This window comes from Hemiscyllium ocellatum, chromosome 3, assembly GCF_020745735.1.
Source record: "Hemiscyllium ocellatum isolate sHemOce1 chromosome 3, sHemOce1.pat.X.cur, whole genome shotgun sequence".
Taxonomy (NCBI): domain Eukaryota; kingdom Metazoa; phylum Chordata; class Chondrichthyes; order Orectolobiformes; family Hemiscylliidae; genus Hemiscyllium; species Hemiscyllium ocellatum.
The window spans coordinates 63,341,496-63,360,369 of NC_083403.1; the positions used below are offsets into that span (position 1 = coordinate 63,341,496).

At 39.3% G+C, this 18,874-nt stretch overlaps 1 protein-coding gene across 6 annotated transcripts in view; it reads right to left on the minus strand.

Moving 5' to 3' along the window:
• scara5 (scavenger receptor class A, member 5 (putative)) overlaps positions 1-18,874 on the minus strand; it is a 100,792-nt gene that overhangs the window by 14,597 nt on the left and 67,321 nt on the right. For all 6 annotated transcript variants that reach the window (XM_060850443.1, XM_060850463.1, XM_060850453.1 and 3 more), the window contains 3 exons: positions 18,508-18,612; positions 15,179-15,232; positions 8,133-8,324 (listed from right to left, as the gene is read on the minus strand). In XM_060850443.1, coding sequence (XP_060706426.1) covers positions 8,133-8,324; positions 15,179-15,232; positions 18,508-18,612 — 351 coding nt within the window. The remainder of the gene's footprint in view (positions 1-8,132; positions 8,325-15,178; positions 15,233-18,507; positions 18,613-18,874) is intronic.

An 18,874-nucleotide genomic window follows, 5' to 3' on the forward strand; every position in this document is an offset into this window, starting at 1 on the left:
GCCATGTGCAACAAACACACTACACTCATTACAGGCAAAGATAAAAGGAGCCCATATGTCAGGAATCACAATGAGCTCCTGCCTCTGAAATTAAATATTAGAATAACATACTGCAGCTTTTTTGTGTTAGGAAAACATACTGTGCCCATTTCCTTCTGCGTGCAAAAGAAAATCAGGAATAATTCTTAAATCAGTCCTGCCAACTGAAGTACAGAAATACTAAACATCAAAAGTGCACTCATGTTTAACATGTAAACAATAATATGATGATTTAAATCGTCCCTTGACTATTTGCTCACCAGGTCCTGTAAGCTCAATACACTAGTAACTTTTCCATCATTTTTGAAGTTGACTTCTCACCTACATAGGAGTCTGACATGAAGCAGGAACTTTGAGGCATTTTTAAACATCTGAAGCTGTATATCTGGATCAAATTGATACAAAATTATTACACACATTTTCCTGATGCTTTGTCTGATCCATTAGTTTATTAATTGCTATATTTTTTCAGAAAAAGTAGCTTAGTAAATATCGAATTAAAATGCATAATGTGTACTCCAGTTTGTAAGTTAAAAAAAAGCAAATTAATTGCTGATTTCAGTTTAGCATGCAAAATATTGTAAAGAATTTTTTAGGCTCTCTTCAGTTTCCTTTTACCTAACTAGATCCTGGAAAATTATTAATTTATCTTGTATTATTTTTCTTTTAGAACCCAGTGGTCAGAGTATTTAATTCACACCATATAGTGATGTTAGAATACCTGCTAATGTATCATTAATAGTTCCATGCCACCTGTTTTGATATGGAAATGGATATTAATATCAAAGATCTACTCAGGTATTGATCTGGTGACATTATTGGTTGAACTGATCAATTGATTATTTGTAATTGTACATTTAATCAAAGTTCCGCATGAAATAAACTTCGAGAATTTTAATATTGAACTTAGCAGACATATGCCCAAAGCCCATTATTGCCACTAATTTGGACACAGTTGTGAGGATTAATTGTGTGTTTTTCTCCCCTCAGTAATTAAGGCATGGACTTTGACTGTTTACTTATTCTGACTGCAGTTTATATGTAGGCAGAAGATAAGTTGTGACAAAAGTGGTCTCTGAGGATGGGTCCTTTTAGTTACCAGGCTGGAATTTGCCCAGCCTGAAATGAAAGGGAACAGAGATTAGTGGCAAACAAATGAGCCAATCAAGGAAGTCCCCACCTGTGTTTCCATCAGGTATCATTTTCATGAGAACCAGGGAAGGTCCAAGTCCTCTGTGGTCCTACTCCTTTGAACAAGCTCGTAACATTATCGTGGCGTGACTTGCAGCAACAAGTCTGAGTTCCAGAAACTCTCAAGTTTTCTACTAGTTATGTGGAAGCAAGAACAATGGTGATGGAAGCCAAAAGACTTTTCAAAGGCAAGTAAAATGGTTGCGACTATTTCATGTTTCACATAAAATTTTGCATCTTTTTTTAATTGAGTCATGATAGTGCTGTGAATGGAAGATTTCACAACCAAGGTATTTTCCAAATGTTCTGCTGCTATTGTTGAATGTTCTTGTAGGTTGAGTGATGTGGTGTGTAACAAGGAGAACAATTAGCTGCTCACGATGAACAATAAGCTTGTTGCTGCACTTCTATTTGGACAGTTGAAGTGTAATGCCTGAGCATTTGCTTAACCATCATTTGATGTGGAAATATGAATAGCTGAAGTCTAGCAATTTTTTTCTCATGAAAGAAGTGAACATTAAACCAGATTCTTTCTGTTAGCTATTTTGCTATCTACCATATGACAAGCTGCCAAATAAAAGATTGTAAACAGTCAGAATGGTCTTTTCACACATCTAACCAAATTGGTGCCAGTTACAAGAGATCTTCCATATTTGCTTTTAGAAACAAGTTTAGTTCACAAGTCTGCACAATAATTTCTTTTTCTGAGGTTTGATGATTGTGGCCTTAAGCATTACAGGTGTAAATGATACTTACATGTAACATAGGAATTGATGTGGAGCTTTTAGTCTGCCTGTTTTAGAGTCAGCCCACCTCCTATCTTTTATCTGCTGACAAAGGCAACAGACACATCTTCTGGCCAACAAAAACCACCATCCTGGGAAAATCCGCTTCCTTGTAGGCTGGTGGTGGAGATGGAATTGCTCCTAGCTCCTGACTCCATCTACAATGGGATAATCTGCCCCTAGGTACCTAGGAAAAGAGGGTATTGTTGACTGCTTCAACATTTTTCCTTCTATGTTCTGTTGGGGTATTTGGTACTACATGGTGATCAGGTCAGATAAGAGATTAACATTCTTCACCAGCAGAGTGGTTGTTAAGCTCAGGAAGTCTGCACATTGCCACTCTTAATCTGTGTTCTGCAACTTGCTCATCACAAATGATGAATTTTACCTGTTGTCTGTTTTATAAATGTGTGTAACTTTGAAATGTTTAAGAATGTAAAGCTATTCAATCTGTTAAAAAAAATCACACAACAATCAGGTTATAGTCCAACAGGTTTATTTGGAAGCGCTAGCTTTCGAAGCACTGCTCCTTCATCAGGTGGTTGTCAACTTGATAATTTTCATAGGGTTATGTTAAATTTCGAAGGGAAAGACTAAGGCAGTAGGACTAACTGGTGGCTCTTTCAGTGAGCTGAGCCAGGCATAATTGATCCCTATAGCTTGCTTTGGTTTTGGCAGACTAACCAGTAGAAGCCTGCAGTTGGGATAGTTTGCTGCTAACAACTGAGTCTTACTGAAGAGACTCCTATCTTAAATGGGATGGAGTTTATTGCATAGTAATCAAATGCAAATTACTTGAATAAAATAAACTTTTTCACAGAGACTGTGAAGGGACCTGAGGGTAACTTCGCTCCAAACATTCCATTATGTTCTGCATTGCTTCGATCCAAGCCTGCATGGAGCTTTTAATAAGATTGGATGGAGCTTAATGCAGTTTCCAACATTAACCCTATCAGAACCATTACCTTATTATACAATACTTTTGTAGCTGTACATTTCCATGACTAAAAGATCCCATTCTGCCTAAAATCTATTGAAAAATTGAAAATGATCATAAATAAATAATTTTTATTAAAGTCAAGTAACATATGATTAATCTTTCTCAACGTTTTAATGCATCAGCATCCCAAAACATTTAACTCTGTAGATTAGAAATTTGTTTGCAACAAATCCTTTGTACACAGAGTTTGTTTTATTCTGCATCTTTACTTAAACGATTGGAGCTTTTGGCTCACTGTGACCAGAATACTGCTGACTGGATGCCCCCCACTTGAGCTGTAAAGGCAGACAAGACCAAGACATGTTACAGAATGGTATTACTGTACCCAAAAATAGTCAGATAGTCAGAAATTGTTTTGGGTATCAGAAAAACTGAGTGAGGGCAGGGTTGAAAATTTGAATTCCCACTTAGAAACAGCAACACACAAACTGGCTCAGGTTGCTGCCCTCCCCCCCCCCCCCCACCATACATGTCCTGTGACTTCGGAGTTCCCATCGACAGACCTAAGGAAAGTTTTTATATTTATATCTCACACTATTTTGTCAAGTCAAGATTTTAGAATCCTTTGGAAAACTGGTCAAGAAACAGAGTTTGCAAACTTTTAAGAAGCCTGCTGAGAAGATGGAAACATACAACCTTTTGACAACTTCAAGTGTCACTATTAGATGCTTTCTTCTATTTTAAATGTGTTTTTATAGCAGTGACTTATCATAAGACTCTACTGTTGAAAGAGTAAGTTGACCATTGACAACCATTTGTTTAAGTGTGGTGATGCTTTACAATACATTTCCTTTATGTAAAATTGCTGTTAAGCCTTTAGAACTACAGGACACAGTGGTGGAAACTCTAGTGTCTCAATAAATGGCTTGACAGGATATGCTGAGACGTTGTTTGATTAACCAATTTGATTTTACTGGTCTACAAGAACATTAAAGACAATTATGATTAATATGCTACCATTTTTAACATGCCCTCATTATCTCCTTAGTCATAGAGTCATAAAGTCATGCAGCATAAAACAGATCCTTCAGCCCAACTCATCCATGCTGACCAGGTTTCTTGGTCCCATTTGCCAGTGTTGGACCCATATCCCTCTAAATCTTTCCTAACCATGTACCTGCCCAAATGTTTTTTAAATGTTGTAATTGTACTTGCCTCTACCACTTGCTCTGGTAACTCATCCTATATACACACCACCCCCTGAGTGAAAAAGTTGCCCCTTGAGTTCCTTTTAAAACTTTCCCCTCTCATCCTAATCCTATGCGCTCTAGTTTTGGACTCCCTGACCCTGGGAAAAGAACTTGGCTATTCATCTTATCTATGCCCCTCACGATTTTATAACGTTTATAAAATCAGCCCTCAGCCTGCTTCATTCCAGCCTTCTAGTTTTGGTAACATCCCTGTAAATCTTTTTGAACTCTTTCCAGTTAAAAAACATATTTCCTGTAGCAGGGTGATCAGAATTGTATGCAGTACTCCAAATGTGGCCATACTAATGTCTTGTACAGCAGTATATGATGTCCCAACTCCTGTACTCAATGCTATAACTGATGAAGACAAGTGGATCAAGCCCTGTCTACCTGTGACACTACTTTCAAGGAACAAGGTACCTGCGCCCCAATTCTCTCTGCTTGACCATACCGCCCAGAGCCTTGCCATTAACTGTGTAAGTCCTGCTCTGGTTTGTCTTATCAAAATGCTAGACCTCGCATTTACTACTAAACTTCATCTGTCATTCCTTGGCCCACTGACCCAGTTGATCAAGACCCCATTGTACTCTTAGATAACCTTCTTCACTGCCCACTGTATTCCTTTGATTACTCCTGATTAGCTCTGTCCTGCAGTAAAGCTACTTTGAGGGGGCATATAGACTATTCTCCCCAGCATCTTCTCCTTTATTATTTCTTCTCTTCACCCACATGGATTCTATATCTTCCAATCTAAGATTATTTCTTGCTACTGCACTTATTCCATTTCACCAGAACAAAGTTACCCCACTGCCCATTCACTCCTGCCTGCCATTTGGAAAACACATGTACTCCTGTTCACAACTTTGATCTCCTTTTAACCACGTTTCTGTAATGGCTATGCGATCATACCCATTTACCTCTATTTGTATTGTTAATTCATTTGTTTTGTTCTTGATACTACATGCTTTTAAGTAAAGAACCATCACTTTTGCCTTTTTATCATTTTCACCCCTTTAACCCAATTTATTGTTTTTTTTCTATTGTTGCATACTTTGTTCCTTCCAGACTACTTTTGGTAACATTTCATAAAAAGCTACCCTGCATTACTACTACATCATTTTGCTTTGTAAGCCTATTTATTCCCTTTGTCTGGACACTGGCCCAGCTCAATTCAAGTGCAGCCCATTCCAATGAAACAGTTCCCTTCTATCCCAGTACTAGTGGCAGTGTCCCATGAACTGAAATGAATGCACCCAGACCAATCTTTAAGCCAGGCATTGAACTGATTGACTTTTTTTATCCTATGCCAATTTGTCCAAGACTGAAGTTGCAAGCCAGAGATCATTACCTTGGAGTTTATGCTTTTTCATTTAGTTACTAACTGTTCAACTTCTTTCAGTGGAACCTCTTTTCTAGTTCTATCAATGTTGTTTCTACTAATGTGGACAACAGTTGCTGCATCCCTCCCATCCATTCCAAGTTTTTCTCCAGCCCCGAGGAGATGTCCTTAACCCTAGCAAGAGGCAGACAACAGACCTTGGGACTCCTGTTTATTGTTGCAGGGAATAGAATACATCCCTCAAATTGTTTTGAAACCTAGCACTACCACATTCCTACTTCCTTCCCCCACGTCAATGGCTTCCTGTACCATGATGCTCTGGTCTACTCATCCTTCCTACTGTCCCAACTTTCATTCACTCAGCTTGCATGAACCACCTAACCATTAAATATTTATAGGGGCTGGGGCTTCTTAAGTGCTACATTGATTCACCAGACCTGTCTCCTCTTCAGTCACACCCTCCTGTCTCAGATTACAGGACAAATTTGAATTACCTAATCTAAGGGCTGTGATCATCACCTGTAGGAAAGTGTTCAGGTAACTTTCCCCCTCCCCGATGCGTCACCACGTCTGCAACTCAGATTCCAGCTCCACAGCTTGGTTTCAAGGGTCCTTGAGCTGCAAACACTTACTACAGATGTGTTTGGTCTGGATCATGTTTGTGTCCAGCAGTTCCCACATGTTGCAGCAGCAATATATCACCATATTTATATATCACGATATATCCTACTACCATCACATTTTATTTATTAATTAATTACTCTAGTTTCCCCACTCTCTGCACTCACTTGTTTTTTTTTTGTTTCTCTCTTATATCAACCGTACAATAATACAAGCTATTTTAAAACAGTGATAAAGAAAGACTAGAGGCCTGAACACAAGCTCAAGTCCTTACTTTATTTTAAAGAGTAGAAATACTGACCAATCCTACTAACTAACCAGTTGCTTTTTCTGAGTTCTTGCCACATTGTGGTTCATGATACCACTCTTCCCTGGTCCCACAATAGTTAGGTTTCTCTATCCTCCCCTTTTATCCTCCCCATTAACCACTTACTCTGGAAATCTTATTTCTTGCAGTAAACCTTACATAAAGCATCTGTTTCCTCCTCTGCACCAAAATTCCACTTTGAATCAAATTCCCAGATGAACTCACTTGGCCTCACTTATTGAGAGCAAATCTCCCTCACACTGATTCCTTACTGAAGCATTAGCAAAATATAAAATCTGACACTGTACCATTCTAGAGCACCAGTGGTTGGCTCACACAAATCCCCTCTCCAAACCTGATGGAGGAGATAGTTCTGCAATTGGGAGGCCAGCTGCAACAGAAGCTTTATCGTTCATTGACAAAAAGTTAATTTTGGAGAAAGTTATTGCACAAATGGGAAATATCAATTCACACTGATTCAATAATGGTGCTCCCATCAGTATATTGCAAAGTGCTCTAATTATCAGTGGGATTTCATCAGTGAAAAATGTAAAGTTTATCATTGCTAATAGCTCCAAGATGAAGAGTCAGGAAAAGAGAGATATAAAGATAAATCTTTATTCATGTTTGTTTTTTTTTAGAAGCAATGGAATCTTGAAATCAAACAAAGCCTCTTTTATATAAATAATTGAGAAAGGTTGGTAGATAAAAGAAAGGAAGAAAACAAGTAGAGTATAAGGTTGATACATCTTCCAGCCTCTTCAAAATGATCTTTGAGAAGTCAAGTGGGAGTGATGGAAAAGGATTTAAGTGACAGTGAGAGTAGGCTACATGAATCCGGTAGTTAGATCAACGTGAAGGTTGTTAGTGTTAATTAATGCATCTACAAATGCTGATGGAGAATAAAAAACAGAGGAGGCCATAAAATACTGAGATGTGGAGAATGAGATGGGAGTGAGGGCATTAGAGGACTAATAGAAGTAGGGAACGGGAAATGAGTCACAGAAGGCTACAGCCCACACATGTATTTATTTTGATTAGGCCCTCATTTAGGAGCAAGTGAGTGTGACTTGGAAATGACGTCCTATCTCCTCATCTTATGGTGGCATTAGTGGGGTTGGAGGAGATTATTGAGATAGGGTTTGTGGGGAAGGGTAGAAAGAAAAGTGGAATCTCACTGCTCCCTACTACAAGATTATCTCAATAGGCCAGAAAAGTGGCAGAGGTCTAAATGGTTCTTAGAAATTGTTACAGCACTGAAGGTGGCCATATGGCCTATTGTGTCCATGCTAGCTCCCTGTGTGAACAACTTGACTTGTCTTACCTCAAATTGCACCTCTCACCCAGATTGTGTTTGTTTTGTGTTAAAGAGAGACAAGAATGTCTATCTCCAATCATTTCTGGTTGACAAAGAGTCAAAGGTTATGGGGAAGTTTGGTGGCATACAGCAAAATGGAATTGAGGCCACAATCGATCAAGCATTCTCTTATTGAAAGGCAGAGTGGGTTCAAAGGCCAAACGGCACACTTCTGTTCCAAAGTCCTTTGTTCCGATTAAATTTAATTGGAAAATCACTACTGGCAATCCAGCATATTGTTTGATGATAACAGAAACCAAACACTCACTGACATTTCCACTTTCTGAAAAAAAGAATAGTTACCTTGACCAAATTTATTTGCCGTGTGAATTTCATAAGCTTCTTTATAACCGAGCATCCTGCAGACCACTTCAGCATCCTGTTTGTCCCATTTATCATCGCACACTGTTCCCCAGAGCTGGTCATAGAAAACCTCCACCCTGCCTTCATGAGGTCCTGATCCATTCACCAGTCTTATGATAGGTCCAAGTTCTCCTAGTGAAAAGGTTAACAAATTGATTAATATCCCATCAAGATAACTAAGCCCACTGAGTAGCCAGCAAGATATAGGTAGGATTTTTTCAGATGACAGGAATTGGTGGGGTATCTGCCTGCCAGTTATAACAGACCCACAGCTTTTAATGCTCCAAGGAAATTTGATTAGATGTTAGGTCCTTTATCTCACCCTGATTGGTTGAGCCACATGCAGTAACAACCAACAATGCACTTGCCCCTTTTGTGCTTTCTTACTCTTACCACCCACATGGCCTCATTTTATGATTTCTTTTTCATGATATCGTCTCTCCTCCCCGATAGAAGTGATTCTTTGATCAATATTGTTAAACTCTTTCCTCTTCTATTTCCTCCTTTTGCCCCCACCCCCAATCTAAATATCCTATATCCAGGAATGTTGAGCTCCAATTCTGCCAATCCAACAGCCAACAATTGGTCACAGTCTAGATATCAGACGCACAATTGTCTACCTGTATTCTTGTTTGTCTTATTCTTCAGGTTTGGATTGGAACATTTGAAATATCGTTCCATTATTTACGAATGATTGCAATGAATGAAGAAACCACCAAATATAGCCTATCAATTTAACATCAGTGCAGGAAATCCAGTGAAATCTTTCCTAGCAGGCAGATTGACTGTGCATGTGGAGAAATATGAGCTGGGCAAAGATGCAGCATAGTTTTGTAGTCTGACTAATCTCGTTGAACTATTTGTGGAGTTGTTAACACAAATAATTATTAGTCAAGACGAAAATGCAGAGTCTTGGAGGTAACTTTGTAATGCAGATCGGTGTTGGTTAGAAGGTTGAAGAATAAAACAAAACAGGCTTTGTAGCTAATTAGCCACACTAGATCTGTGACTAAAGAATCCAGAGAATGAACAAAATGTCAACGCGTAGCTCTGTTGGAAGTGGACATTACCATGCAATTTTAATTATTACAGTATGGTCTCCACAGCTATATCAGCAATGTCTGAGCCACATCAGAGGCTGCCAATGTGTAAATATTTACAGGAATGGAACTGCAAGCTGCTGAACCTGAAACAATTCAGTGGAGACAATGGGGTGTAATTTTCAACAAAAGAAACCATTTTTACAGCATATGATCAGAGAATCGCAGAATAGCTATGAAAGGATAATAGGATTAACATTATCAGCACATGTAATAATGCAATGCTGATGTCAATGTCACATGAAGAGGTCACACTGGAGTCAAAATATTAACTCTGTTTCTCTCTCCACCAATGCTGCCAAACCCACTGAGTTTCTCCAGTATTCTGAGTTTGGTTCACATGATTATGAAATAGAGTGGATACTGTAACAGGGTCTTGTGTGTACAGGTCAAGCTGTAAATAGACTCAAACAAAGAAAAGACTTAAGCAGCAGTGATTTGAGAGACTAAATAGAGTTAGACACCACATATGGCTACAGAACAGAAGGTCATTTGGCCCAATGCATCTGCACTAGCTCTTCAAAGGAACAATTTATTTTGTGCCATTCACTGGTCTTCAGCCAGAGGCCTGTGCATGCTGCCTTACCAGATAATCATTTAATTTTCTCTTAAATGTTTCAATTTAATGCACCTCCACCACTCTCTCAAGCATTGAATTTCTGATGCAAAGGTCTTACAACAAAAAATGTTTTTTTTCCTCATATCGCTATTCTTCTTTTACCAATTACCTTTGGGCCCTAAGAAATATCAATTCTCAAATGTAATTTTACTTCATGGGGCATGAACGCAATTATGGTATGTGAGTGCACGTGGTAGGCTGAGTATTTGTGCTCCCACAGTGATGGAACTAGAGGCAGAGGGAGTGTCTGGAATTGGGCTAGAGCCTCATCGTTAACAACATCCTTTTTCTAATCATTTTTGGGATAGTGGTATGGCATGTGAAACCTGCATTTATTGCCCTTCTCTAACTGGCTGTAAATGGCCAGTGGTGAGCCAGCTTGCATAGTTCATCCTGGTCGGCTGGGTTTTGTTAATCTGTCCACTATCCTCAACAGGCTGGCAAGTGTAGAGGCTGGTGTGATTTGAGGAAGTCAATAGAATTATTTGAATTGTGCTTATGCTTGGCTCAAGCAAATGAGTAAAGGATGAGGATCTGTTTTGGTGGTGTTGCAGGAAGAATATTCCTCTTTGATTTGAGCCAAGGGATTATATCCAGTAGAGTCAGCAAATAAAGCCTTCAGTGACTGCCTCATTTGAAGTGTGATATTTTTGAGAATGCAGTCCTGCCTTAGTACTGCACTAAAGTATTAGTCTAGATTATATCAGAAGTCTATGAAGAAGATTTAATACACAAAACTTTGAATGTGCTATAATTTGAACGGAGTGACACTAATGGTAAAGGCAGACTTGTTATCTTTCCAAGCATATCAAAGATATTGAAGGAAGAATAGCCCAGCTTCCATTACTAGTAGTGTAACTTTCAATTTGATTCCTCACATACAGTTAAATGCCATTATTATTAGAACTTATTATTAGACAAATATTATGTGATCCATACTCAATGTCCACATGAGAAATCTTAAATTGTAAATGTGAATTATTTTCTATATGTGGGAGTTCCTGGCAGTATTTTACAGCTTGTGATTAATGATTAACAGATGGTATTGTTAGAAATACTTTCATTTACAAGTGAAAGCATATCTACTGGGCCCCTTTTTATGATATCATGATGGAAAAATCCACATGCTGCATTGCAAATCCAACTAAAGTGGCATTTATTTTTATTCATTCACAGGATATAGGCTTTGCCGGCTCGGCCAGCATTTGCTGCCTGCCCCCAATTGCCTTTGATGGTGAGCTGTCACCTTTGACTGCTGCAGTACACATTGAATGGTCTAACCCACAGTGCTGTGAGGAAAAAGTTTCAGGAATTTGTCCAGCAGTACAGGTAATAAGCATGGATTTGTAAGAGGGAGATCATATCTGACTAATTTAGTTGAGTTTTTTTAAAAGGTGACTCAATTATATAGATGAGGGTCATGCAGTTGATATGCTTTACATAGACTTCAGTAAGGTCTTTGAGTGAATTAAAAATCACACAACACCAGATTATAGTCCAACAGGTTTAATTGGAAGCACACTAGCTTTCGGAGCGATGCTCCTTCATCAGGTGATCAGCATCTGGACAATCACCTGATGAAGGAGCAGCGCTCCAAAAGCTAGTGTGCTTCCAATTAAACCTGTTGGACTATAATCTGGTGTTGTGTGATTTTTTAACTTTGTACACCCCAGTCCAACACCGGCATCTCCAAATCATGTCTTTGATTGAGGTTTACTAAGTTATGAATGGCATGGACAGGGTAGGTCATGAGAGTCCTTTCCCTATGGCAGATGTGTTTTAAGACCAGAGAGCATACATTTAAGGTGAGGAGTAAATGGTTAAGAGAAGATCTGAGGAAACATTTTTCTCACCTAGAGAGTGATAGAAATATGAGACATACTGCCTGAGAAGGTGTGGAAGCAGGTATTCTTGCAATATTTAAAAAGCTGCAAATGTGTTGCTGGTCAAAGCACAGCAGGTTAGGCAGCATCTCAGGAATAGAGAATTCGACGTTTCGAGCATAAGCCCTTCATCAGGAATAATATTTAAAAAGCACCTGGACAAGCACTTAAAATGCAAGACAATGTCATTGTCTTGACCAACCACATGCTTTTGGGTGGTGCTGTCAAATAATCTTGCTCAGTTGCTGCAGTGGATCTTGTAGATTACACACAGACACACTACTGACATTTTGTGTTGATGGTGGAAGGAGCAAATGTTTAAGCTGATGAATGGGTTGGCAACGTTATCAAAATATTTGATCATTAGTGGCTACTTCTTTCCAGGCAAGTGAAGTTTATTTCACCATTCTCCTGACCTCTGTGTTGTAGATGACCGATGTTTCGGGGTAGTCAGGAGGAGAGTTACTCACCACAGAATTCCTAGCATCTGACCTGCTCTTGCAAGTGTTGTACTTTCATAATTGCTTCAGTTACGTTTTTGGTCAATGTCAAATCCCAGGATATTGATAATGGGGGATTATGGAAGTGAGATTGAATTTCAAAGGAAGATGGTTTGATTTTCTACTGATGTTTCTCTTGGTTTTGTGGTGTGCTTGTGAAAACTAAATTACATTTAATTAATAAACCTGGAATTGAAATGTCATCTCAGTAATGGTGACCATGATCTATTGTTCACTCTTGCCTTTCAGGGAAGGATGTCTCCAATTCTTATCCAATCTGGCCTATATATGACTCCAGACCTTCAGCGATATAATTGTTTCTCAACAGCACTTTGATAAGACCTGGCATATTACTCAACAAATACTGGCATTGCCCAAGGTACCAACACCCCAAGAAAGAATAAATAGAAGAAAAAAAGACTAAGATTGTTGGGACGAGATGAACTTCTGTAACAACATTCTGGGATGAGATGATTGACCTCCAGCAACCATAATATGAGCTAGATATATTTCCAACCAGTGGACAGAATTCTCCCTGTTCCCGCTGATGCACGTTTTGCTTGGGATCCCTGATTTCCCACTTAGTTAAATGCTGCCTTGATGTCATGAACACTCACTTTCACCTCGTGCTGCTGAGGTCTGCTCTTTTGTTTATTTGTGGACCCAGACTGTAATGAGGTCAGAAGCTAAGGAACGCTAGTGGAACCCAAACTGAGCATTAATTAGCATACTGTTTTTGAGAAAGTGTTTTTTTTTTGTTGTTAGTTCTGTTGATGAGTCCTTCATTTTACTGATGATCTAAAGTGGATGGGACAGCCGTTGACCTAGTTTTTGTGAACAGGACGCGTTATTGCTTGGTGGGACTGCGAGGACCGAAGAACTGCTAAGTCTCAGATTAACAGGTGGCTTTTGGAGGCAGGATGTTCTGTGTTGGTGTGAATTAGAGGTGCAGAGAGCCATGACTACAGGCAATTAATTACACAAACAACATAAAATTGAGTGTGGCTTCTAAGCCAATGGAGGGGTTTACCCTGGATCTTCTAGCCATTAAGCACATAAACAAAAAAGGAGACTGCCTTTGGAATAGAGAGAAAAAAAACTGAGAAGAGTTACAAGAAGAAGTCAAGATATGATGCAAAGGTATGAGCTAGATACTAGCATTTAGATGTAGTTGCATGACTAGTGCTCAGGGGATGGTTGAGACCTTCAAGTTCCCAGGAATAAATATCACCACAATCTGTCCTGGTCCACCAATGTTGATGCTATGGTCAAGAAAGCACACCGATGACTATTTCCTCAGAAGGCTAAAGAAATTCAGCATGTCTACAATGACTCTTACCATTTTTAAAATAAATATTCCATAGAAAACCTCCTATCCAGTTGCACCACAGCTTGGTATGGTAACTACTCTGCTCAAGCCCACAAGAAATTACAGAGAGCTGTGAGCGCAGCCCAGTCCATCACGAACCAGCCTTCCTTCCATTGACTCCATCCATACTTCCCCTGCCTCAGCAAAACAGCCAACATAATCAAAGATCCCTCCCATCCCGGTTATACTTTCTTCCATCGTCTTCTACTTTGCAGAAGATACAAAAGTTTAAAAAAACATACAAGCAGATTCAAGAATAGCTTCTTCCTCACTGTTTTTAATGACTCTCTCTTATACTAGATTTACCACATTGCCACACAGTACTTGGGAGCTGTATTGGAGCAGTTTGGCTGGGGTATGGCTAGTCTGGAGCATAAGCATTTAGTACTATTTACAGAATGTTATCTGAGTCAAGGCCTTTGCAGTTTCCATTACAGATGTTCAACAAATACTAACAGAACATGGATTAACTCTCTTCATTAAATGATGTCCAAATGAAAGAACGATATAAATACACCTTTTAGGAAGAGAATAGAAATACTTGTCTTTGTATAATATCTCTCAGGCAAGAAAACCACCAATCCCACCTCACATATCTTAAAGCGTTTTTTTTATTTTATTTCAATATCATGAGTTGTGCTTCCTTCAATAGCTTTTGATCAGGATGAGCCCATGTGTTGATCTTAAAAATATTCCAGGCAACAAGTTAAGGTGAAGTCAGTTACATAATTGCTAATTAACACTCAAAAATAGTGTACTCCAACATTTTCTGACCACAGGGACAAGAAGAATAGCGGTGAAAACACTACCACATCCAACTTTCCCACAGAGACTTAATTCATCCTCATTTAATCAAATATTACTGTCTTTTCTTCACTGTTGGATCAAGGTTCTGGAATTTCCTGTGTAAATACCAGGGCAGCACCACTACCATAAGGACTCAACAGGTTTTTGTTCAAGGCTAACCACCACTTTTTCAGTGCAACAAGGAATGGAAGATAGAATGCCTTTCAGAATTGTCCATGTCCAGATTTGAAACAAGGAAAATGCAAAGAAAAATCTCTACATCTCAATTTAGATATAACGAAACTAATCCTCTGCATAAAGTTTTTTAAAAAAAAGAAATTGCTGCAGCTCAAACAGAAGAAAATAAGTGCAACTTTTGTTGATGATTTTGTGACAAAAGTAGCAGAGTAGAAGTTTTTACTGAGCCTACACAAAAATCTTTTGTGTCACTGCCAGTTTGTCTGCAGTAAATAAACTGGGGAGAGCTATGTGAGAAAATTAACAATGTAGACATGATAGACTACATGATCTGATTGTGAGCTGCAACATTCGCTAGTTATGTAGTGATACATACCCAAGTATGGCTATGCAGTGTTATTCAGTAACTCATACCATCTTGATTTGTTCACCGATAGAATTTACAGGAGCAGATTAAAAGTTCTATCCCAGCATGTCTAATGGGCATTTGTTACTGCTGACCTTTTTTAAAAGATTCACTCAGTGACTCACCTTGATCACCTTTCTCCCCCTTTTCTCCTTTTCTTCCTCTCTCTCCTCTACGACCTTTAAAACAAATCACAAAAGAAACACAAATATTAACATAAAAGAATGTCCATGTTGTAAACCGATTGCTGTCCATAATACTGGAATTATAAGTGCACAATCAAAATACATGCAAATGCAGAAAGAAAGATTTGTAAACTGCCAAGATTATTAAATTTGTTTGTTCTTCTTGGTTTGTACTTTGTTAGTGCCTGGTTTGGCTCAAAGTGAAGCTTTATTCTAAACTATTACTTATTATAAAATTAGAGCTTAATCTAGCCACAAAGTGTGTTGAATATTGCCAAGAATTGACTGGATTTAAAATGAGACTGTTATAAAAAACACAAAATATTTTATCTAAATCAAAAATTGCACTTAGTTGCACCAGTAGAATAGGAAGGGGGTGGGTTCAAGTGAGTATCCCAAGCATAATAGGAGAGTTTGAAAATGTGTTGCTGGAAAAGCGCAGCAGGTCAGGCAGCATCCAAAGAGCAGGAGAATCGATGTTTCGGGCATGAGCCCTTCTTCAGGAATGAAGAAGGGCTCATGCCTTAAATGTCGATTCTCCTGCTCTTTGGATGCTGCCTGTCCTGCTGCGCTTTTCCAGCAACACATTTTCAGCTCTGATCTCCAGCATCTGCAGACCTCACTTTCTCCTCGAAGATAATAGGAGAGTTTATCATGTTACAATACTGAAGTTTAGAAGATTATCGTATTTTGGAACACTGACTTCATTTAGGATAAAATGGAAGTCATGAGGCCTCGACCAAAGCCCGCCCAACATTGGGCCTCATTGAGCAGACTACTAACTATTAATGGATAATTTAGAGTGTTTTACTGAGAAGATGCTGTAAGGTGTTCACACTTGGAGACAATGGCAGCGGCATTTGTAATAACAGTAATTAGACAAGTCCTGTCCGAAATCCCAGGTAGGTGTTAAGAATGCCAGGATGTAAACAATAATATTTTAAACTGTGCGTTTAATTGTTAAAAATGGAATATAATTGTAACATAAAGAATAGCTAATCAAGCTCCTAAGAGATCTCAGAAACTCAGACAAGTTAGTCTGCCAGGATCTGCGAAAGAGAGACCAACTAGAGGCCAAAAGTCTCTCTGGTTCATTACAGAGGAATGTGGGTACGAGCTCATGCTCAGATGAAAAGATTAAATTTGTCAGGATTTGCAAGGAGGTTAGACAGAGAATCTCCAGATAGAAATCCCACTATAAAAGATAACAAAATTTTCTGCTGTGTTGAGTAGTGTGATTAAGGAACAGAGATTTGGGAAAATAAGGCAAGAATGAAAAGGTCAGATTCTTGATGCGAGAAAAATATTCCAATCATTCCCTGAGGGTTTAAATGTCAAGTGATTGAATCTTGCTATTGAATGGTGACGATCTTATTTCTATGCATGTGCACCTATTATTAGCTTATCGCTCCTCATTTCTATGCAGCTCCCAAATTTCCCTTCCCTCTCCAAGGAACTAGATGGCATAATTTGGAATATGAAAAGCACTGTGGCTGCCTGGTGGTAGCAGCTCACTATTTGGTTCTCTGGGCTTTTAATCAACTCTACCTTCATCAACATCCCCTGACCAATCCATTAACATTATCCTCTTCCACAAAACAATGCGGAGAAGCTGAATAGGCTGGGGGCTATTTTTCCTGGAGCATCAGATGTAGAGGGGTGACCTTAGAGGTTTATAAAATCATGAGGGCACATGCATAGGGTGAATAGTCAAGATCTTTTTCCCAGGGTAGGACAGTTCAAAACTCGAGGGCATAGGTTAAGGTGAGAGGGGAAAGATTTAAAAAGGACCTGAGGGGCACCTTTTTCATGCAGAGGGTAGTGCATGTATGGAATGAGCTGCCAGAGGCAATGGTGGAGGCTGGTACAATGCAATATTTAAAAGGCATCTGGATGGGTGTATGAATAGGAAGGGTTAAGAGGGATATAGGTTAAATGCTGGCAAATGGGACGACATTTGTTTCGGATATCTGGTCGCCATGGACAAATCTGTTCCTGTGCTGTACATCTTTATGACTCTATGATCCACAAAAGTTGGCAAACCACTAGACTCACCACATCATCAGAACTATTTTTGGACCAATTAACAGGTCTTATCAATCTTTCACCTTGGAGCTCAGGGATACTTATGACTTGCATACTTTGTGTGCAGGGCCACGTACATCTTACGTTGGAGCGGGACTTGCACTCAAAAGGATTGGTTTCTGTCAGGGTTACATCTACCACAAATTGTTATACCAATGGCTCATTTCAAGGAGTTAGTGCGGACTCTGCATAATGTCTCTCTATCCTTGGCCCACAACTACATCCAGAATGTCACTGACCACGTTTTCCCCACAGTCCCCTCTAGTTTATATTCTTCCCCACAATGAGGAAGGTCAATTAGCTCAGGCAATGGGATTCTCCAACATCACTGGCTGCCCCCCACCCCGAGCCTGGTGCAGGATGATATGGAGAGCACTCACTTTTCTTTGAGAGTGTCCTATCACCAACTTGCAGGGTTCATCAACTGAATTCTAGGAATGTTGAGCTTGTGAAAGATCATTGATGTGAGTTTTAGTGGTCTGTCTCAGCTATCGTGGGAGTTGCCATGATGTGTACATACACTCTCAGGTTCCTGCCTCTCTTCAAGATCCTCAGAATGTAATGGGATGGCTGTTGGGAGATAAGGAGTACTACTCTCTACAACATAGCTGATGACATCTTTACATAAGCCTCAGACTGATTCATATCAGAGATACAACTCTACCTAGGGCCATAGTGGAACAGAGCGCAGGTCTCCTTAACATAAGGGCCTCAATGCACTGCTCTAGGGGTCTTGCAGTAAAGTCCAGGAAGAAGGCACCACAATATTGGAGTATGCTGTGCCATTCACAACTGGAGTCCACAAAGGCCATTTTATTATCCTGGATGCCCAAGAAATGTGGGATCAAATGCTATTCTGAGAATGAAGATCAAGACACTGACTGGATGGATGTTCAGGAGACCATGATAGGGCTGTGCATCATGGTATGCGAGAGGTCAAACAGAGCTTGCATTTTACAGGTCCCACTCAGTGTTTGGAAAAGGGCAGCAATCAGTGAGACATAGCAGTAACATTACATTGCACCTGTAAATATGGGTGATTTGTGCAGCACAGGCACTTCCACAGATCCTGAAGAATGGGTTTAGTCTCATCGAGTTCATCATGTTAAATATCAGATTGAAATAAATCAGAACATTAATGTGCTAAGATGGGCTACTTAGAATGTGGAAAGCTAATAACATACCCCATGATCCCTTTTGTCCTTTGACAGAAAATCCAGGTAGGCCACGTTCTCCTGGATCTCCTTTGAGGCCTGGTATTCCAGGTGCTCCTGTCAAGCCAGGTAAACCTAAAATACAAAATTGCATTGTTTGGTGAGACTGTGTTTCTCGTATCACAAATAAAATGGGATAAAATCACAAAGAGGAATACAGGAATACAATTTCTCACATTTTGAATCCTTCAATAAAGAAACTAGAAGAGTGACACAAATTATATAAGAACAAATTTACTCCCACACACTCCTCCACCCATCCTGCTTATCACCCCACCCGTCAGTTGTGCTAACATAGAGTAAAGTTGTCTGAGTGTTCATTGCTTTGTCTACTTTA